Source organism: Diadema setosum, chromosome 5 (assembly GCF_964275005.1).
Source record: "Diadema setosum chromosome 5, eeDiaSeto1, whole genome shotgun sequence".
Classification (NCBI taxonomy): Eukaryota; Metazoa; Echinodermata; class Echinoidea; order Diadematoida; family Diadematidae; genus Diadema; species Diadema setosum.
In genome coordinates, this window is record NC_092689.1 from 20,580,912 (window position 1) to 20,601,692 (window position 20,781).

General features: G+C 38.6%; 1 protein-coding gene across 1 annotated transcript in view; it reads right to left on the reverse strand.

Moving 5' to 3' along the window:
- Positions 1-3,164: 3,164 nt before the first annotated feature.
- Positions 3,165-20,781, reverse strand: part of LOC140229197 (uncharacterized) — a 43,941-nt gene continuing 26,324 nt past the window's right edge. Inside the window, exons 10-15 of the mRNA XM_072309469.1 lie at positions 14,076-14,273; positions 11,039-12,014; positions 10,138-10,295; positions 8,270-8,425; positions 6,577-6,697; positions 3,165-5,956 (exon numbers count right to left, since the gene is read on the reverse strand). Of these exons, the coding sequence (XP_072165570.1) occupies positions 3,306-5,956; positions 6,577-6,697; positions 8,270-8,425; positions 10,138-10,295; positions 11,039-12,014; positions 14,076-14,273 (4,260 nt within the window). The 3' untranslated portion in view covers positions 3,165-3,305. The remainder of the gene's footprint in view (positions 5,957-6,576; positions 6,698-8,269; positions 8,426-10,137; positions 10,296-11,038; positions 12,015-14,075; positions 14,274-20,781) is intronic.

Sequence of the window (20,781 nt, forward strand, 5' to 3'; positions counted from 1 at the left end):
TAAATTGCAGTGGGATTATGATGTAAATACTGCTCGCATTACACCACCTTGGCCAATTACAGATTATTTTGGCACAACAGTTGGATGATCTGAAAGTATAAACATGTTATTCAGCCATCAATGCAAAAGACAAACATCATATAGGTCATGGGCAATGGCTCTGTGGACCATTTGTGCCTCATCAATAATTGTTCACACATCTTGAGCTTCCAAAGTTATGCTACTGGTTTAGGAATGTATCTATGTAAGATATGTAAAGTCTTTTAAGTGTAGGTTCAGTGTATATTTGGGTACTGAAGCACAGCAAAAGCAATATTGCATATTCACTCTAGGTTTCATGAGATTTTCCCACCTCTTCAAAAAAAGAATCCTCTAAAAAATAGATCAATAGCACAATCAGGGTACCCAAATGCATAAGGCCGGGGGGAGGGGGAGGAGGGGAGGAGCAGGAGAGGAGGAGGGAGGGGGGAGGAGGGGGAGGACTTGTGAAAATGTTTTTTGCTGTAGTTGAGTATACAAATCAAAATGTGCATTAATTAGTATTCTAATCTGGGTGTCAAATTACATACAAATTACTAACATATTGGAAAGAAAATCTTAAAAGACATACTATTTTTTCCTTCTAAAATTGCTTGTAAATATTCCTGAAAAAGAGCACTTTCATTAAATTAAAACATAACCATGATATATTACAATGAATTCATCTCATGCTTTATCTAATCAAAAGATGCTAAATTTTTAGCCATTACTGTGAATCAACATTAAACCACTTTCATATATTTCACAATGAATACTTTGCTGTTGTCAAAAAGTTCAGAGTTGCAACTTTTGAGAATCAATAACAATTGACATATAACAATATGTTGACGATTACTATTACATATTATGTAATTAGTAAATTTTATTAGCACTGATGTGTTGGAAGAAATAATTTTCATCAAAAAATTCTGTAACAGTTTGGTCTTACGTATTCATATCTTTATGCACAGTTTTTGGCTTTTTCTCACATGTCTAAACATAGATATAGAAATGAATTTTGAGATCATATTGACATGGGCATGTGTATTAAGCCAAAATATTACATCTTTATATACAAGACTACATATTCACTGAAATAAGAGCACTAAATACTCATCAGAATACAATCATATGACTTTGATGCAGTGGAAAGCAGACATCAAGTCAAGTCTTTTTCATCCTATAGAAGCAATATATAAACATATGGTAATTTAAATTCTCACTGCTCAAAATTGTTAAAATTCTTACACAATATATCAGTACATATGTACAATTCATGCCTAAAATATCAAGGATGTTGAATTAGAGAAACAAATTTTTCTTTTTTTAAACCATGTCAAATGATGATGTACCTCACTCAAAATACTGGAAATCAAGACAAATCTGAACTTTTTTTTTTCCTCAGCATTTGAAGATGGCTCAAAACTCAACTGTGATTCACTACAACAAAAGGATCTGAAAGTTGAGGGAGATCGACTTTCTGAAAATGACATGACATTATTCCCTTCTCTTCCGCTTTAATTGCATACATATTATACACGACTCATAAAAGCACCCGGTTGTGGAGATATTGATGATCTTAAGGGAGCATGTTGAGTGGTCTATTAAATCGACATTTTGAGAAAACTGCTTTCAAAGTTTTCCTTCTGACACAATCATGATCAAGGGGAGGCAAGACAGTTTTCACCCACTGACAATAGAAGGTATGCCCCTGGCAACCTCCACTATGTTCATTCTAAATTTTTAGTGCCAGTGGTCTACACACAACCAATCAGTAACCAAGATGCCAAGCACTCACCAATAAGATCACTCCCTTGTTGCTAGGGGTGGAGTCTATCTGCGGAGCTAAATCAAAATCTTCGGACACGTTTCTGCTCTGTTTAAATTTGGAAAATCATGGCCCAGAAAAATGCTAATTTCTTCCCTTTCCTTTGATCATTTAGCTTCTAAATTTCAGCACATAATAGACAAAACATTAGACTAGAAAATTATGTCAAAAACAGAAAGTGGATGGTTTTGACCGATTTTGATGATCTGACTTTAAACTTGAATTTCTCGGCTCAGCGGTTAGCCACTTTCGGTTCCTTTTGACGTGGCGGGTCACATATATTGGCAAAAAGCACACCAGACTTCAGTGTGTGTTCAGTAATACTTTCAAAACATGTTGAAACAAAAAAACAACAACAAAAACAACTGGGGGAAACTGTTTTTCCATGTATAGCCATACATCATGGGTAAAAATGTCACAATGACATCTATGAGCCAGCATTACTCTCCATCCACAAACATGACTTCTGACATCAAAACTTTCTCCAGTAGAAAGGACCAGTAGAAAGGTTTTTTTTACTGCATAAAAGGGATGCCAGATTAATTTGATCGCTACCAACACAGAGGTTGTCTTGAAGTTCAGACCTCAAAAGTTGATGTTGAGGTCTGAAACTTGAACTTGAAGTCACACAAATGCTTGTTTTAATGCATTAAATGGGTTTCGGGAGACTTTCTGGTAATAAATCTTCAGTAATTTACAGCAACTATGAGAAGATCATAAAACGTGTTCATATTTCCATTATTATTGTCTAAGCATGCTACATGTGAATTTTAAAGTGAATTGATGCATTCTCTAGAAGTTACAACTGCTAAAAGTAAGAAAACTGTGGCTGGGTACCCTGACTGTACGTATCACCATAGCTTGAGTATATACAGGTGAAAAATTACAACAACTCTCCTCATTAAAACAGAGAAAATAATGTTGAGAGTTTGTAAGGTCTCCACTGGCACAATGTCTCAGTTTGTTATATATGGAAGGGGGAGTCTTCCCCATTTTTTTTTCTTTGGTAGCTTTTTAGTTTTCACCATTGTGCACTATGACTTTCCAGACTTTTTGACTTTATATAATTCAGCATCACTCAATAAAAATGATTTGCACACATTTGCAGAGTGACACATGCTAATGGCCCTGGCATTACAAGTTATAATCATGCTGGAAACAGTATTCGAGTTCAGATAAATACAAGAAGCGGACTCACAAAAGTGATCAAGTCTTCTTTCAAATGTACAATATGAAACACAAATAGATAGCTAAGCCAGAGCAAATACCATCATGCCATCATGGAACAGCATCTGAATACCACAAGGAACTGCTACTAATGTAGACAGTACAATTTTAAAAAGTCAATGGGATAATTACATGTTTACAAGTAAAAAAAATCTATGGGATAATTATGTGTTTACAAGTAAATCCTGTAACTACTGCAAGAGTCCAATCAGATATAATAGCCCTTCAATCTTCATTTGTCAGCCAATTGATGTACATACTTGGCTATTAAAGCATTGGCATAGGTCTGCTCCTCTTGGGTCAGAAGTCCATGCTTGTAGGTGCTCTGCAGTCCATTCTTCAGGTCAATGCTGCTGGTGAGAGACACCCCAGAGTCCCCCTCAAGGATTATCCTTTCAGCCAAGGCATCAAGATCCTCTGTAGTCAATGTTTCAGCTGGCCCACTCATCTCACCTTCTGCACCATCACTGGCGTTAGTCACACAGTGATTCACTTGGTGTCTACTGCTACACACTAAGGCATCTGTATCCAAACCTCCTGGTGGCATGCCGTTGTCAGCCGCTGGATGCACAGATGATGGACTCTGCTTTGACATTGGAGAACTGACCACTGACACACTGTCAGAAGCAGCGATGTCTTCTGATGAGCTACCAACCCTTCGATCTGATTGTGGATGGTGTCCATTCTCTGGCCCAAGCAATGGCACATCTCTCTCACTAGACTCAGAAATTTGATCATGAGCATATACTGTCAATGTTTTTCCACCAGTGGCTGATGGAGACACTCCATCATTTTGACCTTTCTGTCCCTTCTGACCCAGAGGCCTGAATGACCCACATGTCTTGCTCGGAGAATGCTCCGCAAGTTTACGAGGCTGTCTCAATTCAAGTGGCAAAGGTTTGTATTCATCAGAATATTCATCACTACTGCTTCTTGAAGGTGATCCATTTCCATGTACACCATGCCCATTATACACATTTCTGACCCCATAGATTTGATGGTCATATGGGTCCATGATATTAGACACATTCATTACTGCCACGTCTGCACTACTGGCCATGGGATGCACATGGATTCGGGAACCTGTTGTTGCTGAGTCATTGGCTTTTAACGGTCCATTAGAGTTAGTGCGCCTTCTCCTGTACTGGAATTTTCGCCAACGTGGCAAGAATCTGCTGGAAAATGTCACTTGGAAGCCATTGCTTGTACGCTGTTCACCACCAAGTTCTGGATACTTTTCACCTGGAATGTTGTTGTCAAGTCGTATCCTACAGAGCTCTTCCTGGATCAAACGTCTCTCCTGCTCAGAACTCATAGAATTGGCTTTCACCTGAGAAGTCTCCCTCTGTGAACTCCAGCCACTGACAGAGACTTCTGTCTCAATGTCCTCACGAGCCTTGCGGGATATGCTCTTCAGGGATTCCAGAGTATTTGTCAGAGAAGAAAATTTCAACCTACTCCTAGGATTCACAGGTGTGTGATAAGGTGTCAGAGTAGTGTCACTTCCCGGTGCGCTGATGATTGGTCTAGAGTAGTCATCAGTCTGATTGGTAGCATGTCCTCTATTGACTGACCCTTCATCAGCTGTGAAGTAATCTGGACTGGTATCAAGGTAGGACTTATCAATCAGGGTACCGTCTTCTTCCTTTACATTAGGATGAATGGCAGAATGGCTTTCCAGGTGCGTCCCTGGGGGAGAATTCTGTGCTCGAGCCACAATCAGTCCTCCAAGACTAGCCCTCCTTCCCTTTGTTGAGGAAAGAAACTTGCTGACTGGTGATGAGACAGTGCTTGAAGCAAACAGATCACTCGCTCTGGATTCTGCCTCACTCTCCACTTCAGAGGCTGTTTCGATCTCCTGCTCTGATGCTAGAAGCTGCGAGAAGCATGGAGAATTTGTTGCTGGTCCTGGACTTGTAGCAAGATACTTCCAGTCTACCACAGCTCCTGGAGACTCCTTGACTCGACTGCTTGCATCACCCTCCTCCCTTGTCACATTACCCTCGGACTCACCTTTATCTGAAGCAGTTTCATGTTGACTCAATGAGAGTGTCAAGGCACTTTTCACAGAGGATGGTGAGGACTTCGACTTCCTTGTCCCTCCAGTGCTGTCACTGGTACTTGCATTATCTACCAATCGAGTAAGTTCTGTAGAGTCAATGTGTATCCTAGCCTCATGGCTCCTGTCAAACTTTGCAATTCCATCAACTTTTCGTTGGCTTTGATGGGATGTACTACTGACAGCTCCGACAGAGAATTCATTCCTACCCATTGTTACCTTGTCATTTACAACATTCCCTTGCGCAATCTCAGCAGGTGCTGCCCTGAAGCAGCTATTCAATTGTTCCTCATTATGCTTATTCTTTGGTTCCCTTGAAAATGAGTCGCCAGTCTCTTTTGTGTCCTTAGAAGAATTTGACTGACTGGTCTGTGTCTCTGTACCAGCAGCAGGGATTTCATTCTTTGAGTCAGCCCCCTTGGATTGTGCTTCAGCCTCCATTTCCTGAAACCTCTGCCGTAGCCCCTCAATCTCCATCTTGGCTTTAACCATTCTGCCCTTTAGTTGTGTGTTTTCCTCTTTCAGAAGATCTCCTACTGATCGTGCCTGGCATAGCTCCTCTCTGACCTTTGACATCTCACCCTCAAGTTCGCAGGTCCTGCCTCTCTGCTGCTGCTCTGCCTTCAGTTTGCGATTCTCAGCATGAGCCTGTGTGAGGAGTTCTTGCAGCTTGCGCATGCTGCTGGTTTCTGCTCTCATGGCTAAGAGTTTACTTTCATGTTCTGCCTGGGCAGTCAGAATTGGTGATGGGATGTCTTCTTGGGAGTTTTTGTTTGTTCGATCCATGACAGGTGAAGGCAGCAACTGGAATCCAATGTCTGAATCTAAAAACACACAGCAAATAATACAATTTGCAGGCAAAACTGATTGCGTGGTTGACCATTCAAAATATTTCATTGGATTTCTCTACTTACACAAAAGGGATCATATCCTATAATACAAGCAATGCAATCATAGAAGTTCCAAGATGACTCAATGGACAATTGGCTGTACATGCCAAGTAGTAATCATAACTTCACAGAGCATTATAAAAACATGCAGATATTACATGTTCAGTTGTGACCCTGCATTACAAAACCAGATATGAGTTCTTGAGTTTTAAATCTACCACTAACGTTCTTGGACAAGATGTTTTGCCCACAGTCTTCCCTTTGAAAATGCTAATGTAATAACTGTAGGGACCTTTATTAAAGGAAACAGTGCTGGCACTGATGCTGGCACTGAATAGGTTACCCCAAGTTAAATGTGACCACACGATCTCACAAACATACTGTAGTTTCACAGTAATTTATTTTGCATTGATTCTGCCTTGCAAGAAATGTGGTGATGATGTGAGTAAAATTATGCCAACTCATGATTACACATGCAAAACCATATTTGATCCACAGAATACTGAAATGAATAACTTGACACAAATTCACCAAAGGAGGTATATTTTGCCCACCTGCCATAGCTGCCAAGAGGTCCTCTCCTGTGACCTCATATCCAGTTTCAGCGGCAAACTTGAGACGGAAGTTTTCAGCTGTTAGTCGCTCTACATCCATCTGAAGTCTGTCGACTGCACCCTGAGTAAATGGTCAACAAGTGCATGATGAAGTGATATCAGTCTACTTAACAATAATGGCAAGTATAAACCATTGCGTTGCCTCATGGAGAGGTTGATGCATTTTATAATGCAAGTTCTGATTCAGTGGCAGGGGATTCTTTCTCCAACACCTTTAAAACTCTATTGAAGATGAACTCAACTCCTTTGAACACATGCAGAAAAAAAAAGTGATGATTCATTTTAAAGTACAATTGTACCATAATTTTCATGGCAAACAGGTAGGAAAGCCTTAAAATTTCTGGGTTTTTCATATGCATGCTTCATAACATCAGGGCTGCCAAAATTCCACAATAACTCAGGAAAGTTTAAAAGAGTTAAAGACTAAAGAAGATACCAAGTACTTGCACATCAAATGCATCTTACTAGACAAAAACTGGCAATATCAATGAAGGTGATTAATACCCTGGCCTTACACTTCTGTAACTGTACATTGCCAAGAATAATAAACAGTAACTTATGTGCTGTTTCCATGGATATACACTTTCCAACTCTCTTGAAAAATATGTCTTGAACTAGAAATGTCGCTATGGCGATTGGTATGCCTCCGCCATAAAGCATGATTCTCCTAATAGGTCTATAGTACATGTTGACAATGTGTGATGACAGTTTCACATAACTGGCAAAATATTAAAATGACATGTTTGTCACAAATGTGTTGAATGTTCACTTTCCTTGAACTAGGTTTAATTTGATGAATGTCTATATTTTCTAAGAGAGCATGTATTTGGGGATTTGGGGATTATACTTGACTTTTGACCCTTTGACCTTTGACCTCATGACCCAAAGCTCTATCCCGAGAATCTTTATTGGGTAGTACATGTATACATTAAGTTTCAAGAAAATACCTTCAGTCACTGCATAATTGAGTAATTGTCAAGGTATGGGGAAAAGTATAATTTTTGTTTTAAATGGTAAATTGTTAGCATATTTACCTGGTTTTTGACCCTTGACCTTTGACCCTAAAATTCCCAAGAGAATCAGAGTCAGGCAGAACATGCATAGATATGTACAAAGTTTCACGACGATACCTTTAGCCACTTCCGAGATATGGAGGAAAAAGTGAAATTCAGCACTTTTACTTGATCTTTGACCTTTTGACCTTTGACTTTTGACCTTTGACCTCAAAGTTTTTTCCCGATTTCAATAAAGCAGCCTCCGATAGAATCAGAGAGACAAGACAGCTCTTTAAAACCCAACATCTAATCTCTCTATAAAACCTCCTCAATATATTAGCTGTCAGTATGCTACCATAACAATATCCAATCATTAGTTTTCAGGATTACAGTACAGTTGTATATGTGGGTAAGTTAGTTGCATTTACAGTATGCCTCTATTAGGTTAAGTCCTAGCCACAGTAGAGTGCTGAACAGCAACTTATCTACTTACACAACCTGGATGATAATCTGAAATTGTGTTGTTTAAATTCCCTTTTCAAACTATTCAAATTCCACATAAAGTATTTCATTCTGACGAAATAACTGCTAATAGCAGATTCCTTACGACCTTTGTGACATGACCACAGCATGTATACCTGCAGTTTCTCACAGCGCTTTTGATCCTCCGAAGCCGATTCCCGTGCTGTGGCCAGCTCGTGGAACATGCGCTGGTTCTCTCTTCGCAGCATCTCTAGTTCACCAACCAGGCGGTTAATGACTTCCTCCTCCTGACTGGAGAATCTTTCATTGAGCTGCCAAGAGAGAGAGAGAGAGAGAGAGAAAGTGAAATTTTGACAGGTTAATGAACAGCTGATAGTTGACCACTGATTTTGTGGTACATACAATGTATTATAGTCCTCCAATCCCCAACCCCCCCCCCCCCCCCCCCCCCCCCCGGGCTCCAAGGGGGGGCACCCCTTGATCCGACATGAACAAACTTGAAACTACATTGGGGGGGGGGGGGGTGTTAGGCCTCCCTGGGGGCCCCCAAGGGGGCATGGTGCCCATTTGAGCAAATTGAGATCCTATCCCCCTAGGGACGTTACCTGCCAAGTTTTGTGGAAATCTGTAATGGGTTTTTCAAGAAAAGATGAATATGTAAAAAGTTTATGCAAGACGGACGATGGACTATGCACAACGCATGACACATGCTGGATGGTGAGTGATCGCAATAGATGATGTGAGCATTTAGCTCAGGTGAGCTAAAAACTGGCCCCAATTCGCCCCCAGGCTTACTGGGGCCACCCCTGGATCTAGCATAAATACCCTTGAAAGTGTATTAACTAATGTATTTACTCAGAGTAGATTTACTTTTTTGGTTTTGTTTTGTTTTTGAGATTCTCTAATTTAGGGGTTGCGGGTTTGGGTGGTCATTAGTATAAATATATATTTTTTCATCCTAGTTATATTATCTGCCAAGTTAGCTGACAAATTTGACCACATGCTTTCGAAAGAGGATGAAGTGTAAAAGTTAGGTGCTAAATTTGTTCCCCCCCCCCCCATCCTGATTTACCATGAAAAGACTTTATTAACTACAGTCACCAATATACAGTACTAACTCATAGCACTAACTCAGCTTATCACTGAAAGGACAACCTGGCGATGATTTTCAGACTTTTGTCTGTAAATTTGTTACACTGGGTATAGAGTTTCAGAATTTATATTGATTGGATGAGGAATAAGAACGTTTTCAAAATTCATAACAAATCATAATGAATGAGGATGCTGACATAGCTTCACGCGAGAATGCACGACTGGGTGCTCACGGAAGCGGAACAACTGAAGAAAGCAATTCTACACAGCTGAACTTGTTGTACAGAATTTAGCATTTTAATGGAATGACATTGTAACATCACAGAAATATATGAGCTTCTCATGTCATCACTTTTTGATCAGTGTACTATGTTTTGGGGTTTTCTGAGTAATTTTACAGATTAAGAGAAGATTTAAATTTTAAAGATTCCTTAATTTGAGAGCTTTGTGTTGCCCCTCAGGGCCCCAGGGGAAGCGTCCCTGGATCCGGCATGAACAAACCTGAAACTATAGTCACCAATGTTGTCACTCATAACTTAGCTCTATCACATCTGGCTCTATAGAATTTTTGTTTTAAAGATTTCTTAATTTGGGGGCTTAGGGCATGGTGCCCATTTGCACAATGGAGAACCTATCCCCCTAAGAATGCTACCTTCCAAGTTTGATGAAAATCTGCCACAGATTTTTTTGAAGAAGATGAAAATGTAAAAAGGTTATGCATTATGCATGGGGTATGATAGATGCTGCCAGAGGGACAGTTGTTGATGAAAGATCACAACAGCTCACTTGAGCCTTTGGCTCAGGTGAGCTATAAATGTGTCTTGGACTGCTGCATGGAGAAAAAAGGGGACCAGCTTCTGGGAGAGCCTCAGTTTGAGTTTCAAGTTTAAATTTATTCTACATGCATTTGTGTCTAGCTCATTTAACCAACCTTTTTGGTAAGGAAGTCCTCCCTTGCCTTTGCCTCATTCAATTCCTGCCTCAGCTGTCTTCCTTCATTGCCAATGGCTTCCAGCATAGCCAGCAACTCATCACCACGACCACCAGAAAGGTCCAGCCCCTTGGGAAGCACAAATGACAGCTCTGTACCTACAATGAGTGTATAATGGTTTCATGGGCATCAATGCAACATAACAGTGACCTCTAATCTACAATTGATAGGAAGCTGTAATCCAAAGCAAACTACCTAAAGAGATGAAAAGTTCTCTTTCCCTAAGTCAGCATAAGTCATAACAAACTTTCAAAACCTATAAGTAAAGTGTTAATGTCACATACTATCTTGAAAAGGCAATGACAACCACAGATAAGAGTAAGATACAAATTTGTTCAAATTCATGAAATTCTTCTGTTGAGGTGATTTTATGCAACTGATTGGCAGATTGCCTACATCGACGTAAGAAAGCATTGAATTGATCAATGTTTTAGTAGTAGTAGTAGCCATGATAAAAGAAATCATGGGCATACATACAGTGTACTTCGAGTATGTACACCCATGATTTCTTATATCATGGATACTACTAAGACACTGATCAATTCAGTGCTTATTTACATCAATGTAGGGCAATTTGTCAATCAGTCGGATATACAAAATTGTATTCTCGACAATGCATCACACTGAACAGTGGTGCTGTCAATGGTCCTTCTTAAATACAGTGTAGCTGCAGTTCATGCATTCATTAAAACAGCAGCTTCTTTGATGAAATTAATCCAAATCTATGAATCTACACCCTCTCGGGAATGGACACTGAAATCAAGCTAAAAATAGACAAATTGTCTGCACTTTGTCATTCAGGTTGAGACAAAAACAAAAACAAAAACAAACAAGTCTTTACCCTTTCTGAGCAGGCCACCCTCCTCGTCAACAAAAGATCCATCTCCTTTGGACCACCTGCCATCTATGCCTTTCCAATCCTGCCTGGATGCCCTCGGTGTCTTCGCTCGTTTGTTCATGTTCTCACCTTCATCTTCCTCCTCTTGAATCAATTGATCTGCCTCTGCTCTCTGTGTATCTCCATCCTTTTTGACAACTTCTTTCTCTCTGTCATGAATGTCTTCCAAAAATTTATCCCCTTCATCCACATGTTCACTTCCAAGGTCTGCGATGTCTATATCTACATGTACTTGTGATGACTCTTGTGGGTCTACTGCCCTTCTTGATATAGGAGGCTGATTTTTGTCTCTGTGGCATGCATCAGTTTCAGTACTTCTACATGATGAGCTTGACAGATGCACCTCCTCCACATCAGTGGTTCTGTTCACATTGTCTGTAGGTTGTTTCTTCTCATCCAGTGATGCTCCTGTCTCATTTGTCTTTCTGTCAACTGTCCCTGTATTTCTAGGCCTCTTGTCTCCACTCAAAACACCTGTTCCATCCATGTCTACATCATCAGTTGGTGCATTATGCTCATTTGGCACATCTTCATCATATTCCCCAATGTCTGATACATCTAATTCTGCTTCATTAGGAGATGCCTTGTCTTCAACAGCAATACCCTCACCATCCCCTCTCAGTTCTGGCTGCAGTCTTGACTCCATGCCACGATCCTGTTTCTGCTTTGACAAAGGTGTGCTTGTCTGGATGGGCTTGACAGAAGAAAGTTTCTGGGTCACCTTCCTCACAGGAATCCCTGATGGTAACTTGAAGCTGCTCTCTTGCTCCCTGGATAATGCTGTCGGCTTATGTCCCTCTCTGGAAGATGGCTGCTGTATTGCCTCTCCAGGTAGATGCTGGCTTTGATCTTTCCTGCTAGGAGTTTGCTGATGTTGACGTCTTGTGCTTGACACAGGGATCTTGCTGGCTGCCAACTTCTGATGGTACAAATCATCAGAACATGAGAACGTTAAGACTTAAGTTATTTACTTGATAAACTTTGGGGTAGCAATTGCTGCAGATGTGACTTCTTTTGAAAACATATGAAATACATGCAAAGTAAGAAGCATTTCTAAAAAAAAAAAAAAAAAAAGAAAAAAAAAGGACCTGGTACAAGTAGATCCATAAAGGATATCCAAGTATTTATACATACTCAAGTATTAAACTACAAGATGCCTCTCCATATCGCATTATTCTGCAATAGCTATATAAAACATCTTGACAAAGTGACACGACAGTTTCACCTGATTGGCAAAAAAGTGAAATGACATGTTTGAAAGATTAATAGCACAACCCCCCCCCCCCCAAAAAAAAAAATGTTGAGTGGATGTAAATACAATCCTTGTTTCATTTGACTTTTGACCTTTGATTCCAGGGCTCATAACTTTCTCCACATAATCACAACTTGCTAGTAACTATACACCAATTTTCATGGCAGTATTTTGAGCTATTTTCAAAATAGGGTAAAATAGTAAAATCTCAGTGCTTTTACCAGACCTTTGACACCATGGCCCAAATCTGGCTACAGAAACGTTGTGCAGTAATTCACGTATATACCAAGTTTAATTAAGTGTATACATTGAGCCATTTTCATGGTATGGAGAAAACATTACAATTTCAAGCATTAGATTAGCAATATTAGCATATTAATCTAACCATTGCCACCATGACCCAAAACTTCTCAAAAGAATCATTGTCAGGCAATACATGACCTGGTACAGTGTACACATATGTACTAAGTTTCATGATGCAACCTTGAACCATTTATGAGATATGGAGAAAAGAAGAGAAATTGCAGCATTTTTGCTTGACATTTGACCCCATGGCCTAAGACTTTCCCCAGAGTATCTTTATCTGGTAATCACATGTACATTTAATTTCATGGAAGTAAATAAGACATTGCAGTGCAGAGGAAATAGTGACATTGTAGAATTTGACTCTAATCCATTACCTCTGACCTTGAGTGCATGTGCACACAAGTTAATAAGCTTAGCTCCTTCCACTCATATTTCTACATATGCCAAGTTTCATTTCGATACTTTAAATGATTTTCAAGTTATGTTGTCAACAAAATCATTTATGGATGGACAGATGGACACAACTTGGATAACACACTGCCTCCAGTGACACATCGTGGTGATAAAAAAGAAAAAAAAAGAAGCAAAATTCTTATCTTACGAAGCAACTTCCAAAGACAGAATTAGATCACCGAACTGATACATACCTACAACTAATTACTTCTTCTTGACAGACACATTTGAGATGGGGTATATCACATTGTGCCAAATATCTGTGTTTGCATGTCAGCTACTTAATCCCAATATTTTGTGCTATGCAATTAATATAGTACAGAAGTCTTCTTCTCTGTACGGGGCAAGGTAGTCTCAAGAAATTACATCAGAAATGATTTGTTTGGTTTTTGTTTGTTTGTTTGTTTTTGTTTTGGGCACGATAACAGTGGCCAGCATACAGTCCATACAAAATACTGACAAAGGCATGAGAGATGATAGAAATTGAAGTGTAATGCTCTCATTTATTTACAATTTGAAGAAGGTGACTCGTTCTGTCAAATCTGGCGCTAAGCTTCCTTCCGAGAGAATAAGTCAAAAAATATTTCCCCACACTGTCTGAGCAGCAATCTGGCCTTCAGCTTGTTTGATAAATCACGATCATTACTGGTCTGTGACAAAATTGAGGTATTCAATCATTATTCTATTTCATTTGGAGAGGCTTGTATGTCAAAATGATGATTAAAAAAAAGAAACAGATCAATATACATATTGAATTTATGCATATCCTGTATGGGCTATGGCCAATGTTCATCACTGCAAGTCAGCAAGTAATCAACACTATTAATCTGATCTTCCTGTATCTTGTACAGTGTAGAATAACCTGATTTAAATTTAGTGCACCCAGGCAGTAACTAACATTAAGCACACAGGCATGATTTTACATGCATAAACCTTCATGCACCAGTAAATCTCCAGGCATTGACTAACCTTCACTGGCAGCTGCCCACGAGGAATACTAGGAGCATTCACAGCAATATTTGATGATGGTGAGGAGGTAGAAGGGGAGGAAGAAGGGGAGGAAGGGGACTGGGAGGGGGGTCTTGGGGCATGGGAAGCTGGGGCTATGGGCTGGGAGGGTGATCGCATGAACTTAAAGCTAAAGGTTTGGGACAGCGAGTTAGCAACCTGGGTCAGGTAGGGAAGGGATGAAAAATCAGGTACAGAGTGTTAAAGATTAGCAGGAAACAAGACTGAAACAAACATATAATAATCATATATGTGTGGGAGTATCTACATCTCTGTTGTATATATATATAAGCTATAAAATGGCTATTTGATTGAGGAAGATACAGATTTTGAGAAAAGGGCAAGTCCAAGATAAGGTCCCCTGAGGAGGCAAAATTTTGCCTTTGTTCCAATATTGACTGTTTGATATCATTTTTAAGCTTATGAGTTGAAGTTTCAAACTCCACGAAGGAAAACATTTGTAATGTGTCAGTTTATGAAAATTTCAAGGGCTTAACCCATTGAGGACAGTTTGATTTTGCTACAACATGCATTTCCCATTGACCCTAAGCCTGAGTATACTCGGGACCCGTCCTCAATGGGCTAATTTGTATAAATGTGATGTATAGCTTTACATATGGGACAATTATAAAAAAAAAAACCCACATATTTACTCAAGGGAAAACAAGTAATCTTTGATTAACATGTGGATATTAGAAGTTCATCATGTAGTTGACTTGTATGAAACACTAGGGATTATGCAATTTAATAATTATGCAAATTAGGTTGTGTCTTAATACATGACAAATTGAAGGCATTTTTAAAGTTTATTCTTAAATTTTTGAAGTGGAAATTCAAAGGAATTACACCTTGGCACAAATTATAAGCTGTGTTTATGCTAGAATTTATATATATATATTTTTTTTTCTTTTTCTTTTTCTTTTTTTTTATTTTTTTTGCTTTGTGATGCATAGTCACATATTTGGGTTTTATTCTTTAAAAAAAAAGAACCACACATACACACTTTCAATTATATACATTAGGTACTGTTCACCTCTAATTGCAGAGCACTAGCTTGCTACAACACAAGTATGTGATGATGATGAAGATGTTCCTTCAAATTATTGTTTTTGGCATAAAATTGTTTTTATTGCAAGTGATTAACAAATTGCCCTTTATTCATGTAAAAAAAAAAACAACAAACCAACAAACAAACAAAAAAACCCCACAGATTATTCAGTGTTTAGTAGTTGATAATGACAAAAATCACAGGCATACATACAACTGTACTTGGGTTTGACTCCCAAGTCCCATACGATATGCACTCCTTATCTTGGACTTCCCAAACTAAGAATAACTCTGGAGTGATTCTTTATCAGATATTAAGATAATACATACACACACATAAACACACAGCATTCATGTATGATGAACATTGTATACATTGTGAGGATGAATTGCAAAGCCCACAAACATCACATGGGACAATGTCTTCTTGAGCCTGAATATATGTCCTCTGGGTAGCGAGTATGGTCACTTTCTGCATTTTTTATTTCAAAAATATAATCCTTTTATCTAAGTCTGAAATTCAAAAGCACAAAATGAAGTTTAAGTAGTGTTTTCACAGTTTTTGTAAACCCCTGTCTTTTGGTTCAAGTTTTCTCAGCATGAACTCCAGTGCGCATACTACCCTGCTAAAAAATTATGATCTCTTTATTTATGAATGGTGTGGAATTTCAAATCTTTTTTTTTTTCCTTTCCTGTGAATATAGAGCATGTGTACTTCAAAAGACTCTCAAATCCATTCTTCAACAAACATTTTTCTGGATGTTGGGCTTTCACTCTCACTTATCTGGACAGTGGGTTAAGATCATCAAATTTGATGAGTTTTCTGTCACCTTAACCCTAGACAAAATTTGTCAAATCTGACAGAATTTCATCTGGCATCTTTTTTCTTTCTCTTTTTCCGGGGGGGGGGGGGGGGGTAAATTTTGTGATGTGATGTCCAATGTGATATGTAAACTTCATAGCTACAGACAGAGAAGACCAAAGCCAATGAAATATTAAAGCTTGAAAGCTCTATACTCCACTTGTGAGTAATTGTAGCACACACTTTGTATTAGTACAGCATCTTTACTCATGGGAATGTTTATCTATCATTAATGATTCATAACCTATTGTAGATAGAATAATAGTCAAACTGCTGATGTACCACGGACAAGTAAAAAAAGATGTGACAGTAGTATGGTCAAAATCTCTGGGACCAGAACCAGTTTGGATAAGACTTAGAATTAGAAATTGAAGTATTTGGAAGGGATGTTCTATACTGCTCTGCACAATACAGGGACTTTCTGTGTATACAAGTATCAGTGCAGAGAGGTGGGAAGAGAAGGAGTGGAATCTCTCTCCTGCCTTGCCTTCGAAACCCTCTTGGGATTTCACGCTCGATTACAGTCTGTCCTCAAGCAGGGAAAAAAGTGGAGAAATGCTCCACTTCAGAGAACCACCGCCCTGATAAGCGTCAAAGTCACGTAAGACCTGCCATATTGCTCGCTGACCCTCGTAACTCAGATCGGCCGTCCACTCTTTGAAGTTCCATGCTCCACACCGACATTTCTCATAGGTCTTGTACAGTATCCACATTTGATGAGGGAGGAGGAGTAGTAACCAGAACACCGCATGGGTGCGCAGTTACTTCTGATGACCATACCCCCTGCGCAGTAACCATTTTTGTATTCACCAGGTTGCAATGATTCTATCGATGTTCAAACGGGAAAAAATCGGCCCAGAAACAGCAGAGATATGAAGTAGAGAAGCATTTTCATGTCATGAATGTCATAATTATGAAATAATTTATGAAAAAAAATGTGCCAAGATGTGCTAACACTAACTTATATCAAAGAAAAGACCATGCTGTGACCTTTCATTTGATAGTAGTCTCACATGCATATTCGCGCGTATGGTGGCACAACCGCCAGCTAAAAAAATGTTTGAAAAAAGGAAAAATACAAAAATATCAAAAAAATGGGACTCTGGGAGGTGGGTAGGAAATCGAGGGACGAGTTTAAAGTAGTACTGATCATGAGAGCATCTTGCATAGGTAGAAGATAGGCGGAAGATGCTGTAGGAGGCACTATGTTTACATGAGCACATCTTAGCACATTTTTTTTCCCATAAATTATTTCATACTCATGACGTGAGTAGAGATGTTCACCTTCCTGATGATTCAAGCTAGAGCAAGAGCACAACGTGAAACACGAAACAATATGTGGTGCCATTTCTTATTCCGAAATGAGACTCAAGCCTTCATGTGCCTCGTCGGAAAAGCACGCTGATTTTGCGTGGCTTGATACTGGAATTGAGCTCCCTTTTTACAGTTATAATGGGTGTTTTGTTGGATGATTCGATGTGGTGATTTTTGTGCCATAAAAAGAAGGAATTGATATACTAGAATGCCGAATGAAAAAGGAAATTATGTCACCAAAATTTGGTGTATGTACGACCGAGTAAAATAAGATTACCCCCCCCCCAAAAAAAAAAGAAGGGTTTGTTCTCCGTTATTTGGTTGTTTCTTTGTTCAGCAATTGCACATTACATTGCCTGCATTTTTTTTTTTTTTTAATTTTAAATCAGAAAACAAAATAGAAAAGAGGAGAAATATTCAAAGCAATTAAAGACAATTTTTTTTTGGTCATGATGTAAGTTTCGTTAATGAAAAAATGAAATATTTCAAAACACGCAAATTTCCTACACCTAATAAATATAGATGATCGCAAATGTAACTAGAAATGTCGCTTTGGGGACTGGTATGCCTCCACCATAATGCATGATTTTCCAATAGGTCTAGATAGTACATGTGGACAATGTGTGATTACATTTTCACAAAACTGGCAAAATATTGAAATGACAAGTTTGTCACAAATGTGTTGAATGTTCACCTTCCTTGACCTAGGTTTAATTGGATGAATAGGAGAGCATGTATCTAGGGATCTAAGGACTTTAACTTGACTTTGACCCATTCATACATTTAGGCATTGAGTAATTTTCAAGGTACAGGTGTGGGAAAAAAAGTGCAATTCTGAATTGAATAGTAAATTGTTACCATTTTCATCTGGCCCTTGACCCTAAAATTCATAAGATAATCACTTTCAGGTAGAACATGCATAATATGTACTAAGTTTCAAGATAACTTGAGCCACTTCGAGATATGGAGGAAAAAGTTAGTTCAGCACTTTCACTTCATCTCAGACCTTTTGACCTTTGAGGCAAAAAAAAAGAAAAAAAAAAACTTTCCAGAGAATTTCTATTAGGTTACACATGCATACACCAAGTGTAAAAAAATAATAACCCTGCTGGCATTGCATAAATATGAGGGAAATAGTAAAATTTTGAAGTGTTGCACTTGACCTTTGACCCCTGACCTTTGACCCCATGAACCCTACATTCTCTAGATAATCACTTCCAGTCAGTACATGTATATACTATGTTCCATGAAGATACCTTGAACAATTTTCCAAGGCACGGAGAAAAAAAAGAAGTTTTGATATTTTTACTTGACCTTTTGACCTTTGACCTTTGACCTCATGACCCAAACTTTCACCAGAGAATCTTACTTGGGTAATACATGTTTACAATAAGTTTCAAGAAAATATCTTCAGGCATTCAAAAGATATGGCGAAAATAGTGAAATTTCATGTATTTGACCCTGACCTTTTGACCTTTGACCTTTGACCTCATGACGCAAACTTTCACCAGAGAATCTAATTGGGTAATACATGCATACACTAAGTTTCAAGAAAATATCTTCAGGCATTCAATAGATATGGTGGAAATAGTGACATTTTATGTATTTGACCTTGACCTTTTGACCTTTGACCGTGAGCATGTGCACCCAAAAGTTGATAGGCACAACTTCACCCCCTAATACACATACATGCCAAGTTTCATTAGGATACCTCAACAGGTATTGATAGTTACCTTGTCCACAAAATTCATTACGGACGGACGGAAGGACGGACGGCGGACGGACGGACGGACGGACGGACGGACGGACAACCAGAAAACATAATGCCTCCGGCACCACTTCGTGGCGGAGGCATAAAAATGAAATACTAGTATGATTCATATTCCCCCCCCCCCCCAAAAAAAAAAAAAATGCAAGAATGTTTGTGATTCCATAGCTGCGTTTATCCAGACATTACATTTTATAAGTTCTCTAATCTGAAAACGAATTACAAAACCTTTTATTATTATCATTATCATTATACTAACAAACCATCAGAAAATCAAAGCTAATTTTATGTTCAGATTAACATCTCTTTTTTCATTGTCGGATTAGCAAACCTTCAGAGTTTGGACTCTTGAGCTAGCTTGTTTCATTTCGGATAAACGAACTTTGAAAGTAACATGCAAATATTCTTTTTTTTAGTTGGGCATTAGGAAATGTTCAGAAACAAAAAAAAAAGAAGGAAAAAATAGGTTTGATTCTTAGTTTGGCATCGCGTATCTCTTTGCATGGTGCTCATTATTCCGAAAAAGAATAAGGTTTGCTATTCCGATGGGTAGTTATTCTGAACCAGAAACACGCATATTGCATGTGCTTAGATATTTGTTAAAGGACAAGTCCACCTTCATATACATAAGGATTGAGAGAATGCAGCAATATTAGTAGAACACATCAGTGAAAGTTTGAGGAAAATTGGACAATCCGTTCAAAAGTTACGAATATTTCAAGTATCTGTGCAGTCACTGCTGGAAGAGAAGACTACTACAGTGTATAATGTCACATGCGTAAAACTATATAAGGAAAATAAAAGAGAATTTCACAAAACTTTACTTTTTGAATAAAGTGCACATTTCTTCGACCTGCTACTGACGTATGTTAAGGGTAATATTATTCCCCCTGCCTTCTGAAAGAGAGAAGTCGAGTGTTCTTTTGTTATGCGAGAAAATGGAAATATGTTGAATTTTCTTTATATCGTTGTACTTATGTGACATCACAAGCTATAGTAGTCTTTTCATCCAGCCGTGACTGAGCAGAAACTTCAAAAATTCATAACTTTTTAACGGATTGTCCGATTTTGCTCAAACTCTCACTGATGTGTTCTACTAATATTGCTGCATTCATTCAACCCACATGTCTGTGAAGGTGAACTTGTCCTTTAATTCAAAAATGTAATTATGGTCTGTTAATCTGATCTGTGATTCAAAAAGTTCGTACATCTGAAAATGAATTACACGGCAAGAAATTACTTATTTTGTTTTCGGATAAACCAACATTCAGAATATGGAATGTTTCAAGTGAACAAGCCTTCGAAATAACGAAACTTAATTTTCTATCTTTTTCTCTTTTCGATCTACGAACCCTTTTATTCTCAGTTTTTGGATAAACGAACCTCGGAGTGACGATCGTTTAGAGCAACGACCAATAACGGTTTTGTTTTTGTTTTTTTTTTTGTAGAGAGAGAGAGAGAAAAAAAAAAGCCTTATTCAAGACCAATTAAATGAGAAAAGTAAAGAATCATTACGTTTGTAATCCTGGCTGGGTCTTCGACTTGTTAATTAAATATTGTTCCTGTTCATTCCTCCAGGCCCCAGACTGTTCATGACCTCCCAAGAATGCCCAGTATGCGCGGTTTCTTTTTTGTCGAATGGTCCCTCTCCTCTACCCCTCCCCCATCCCCAAGTC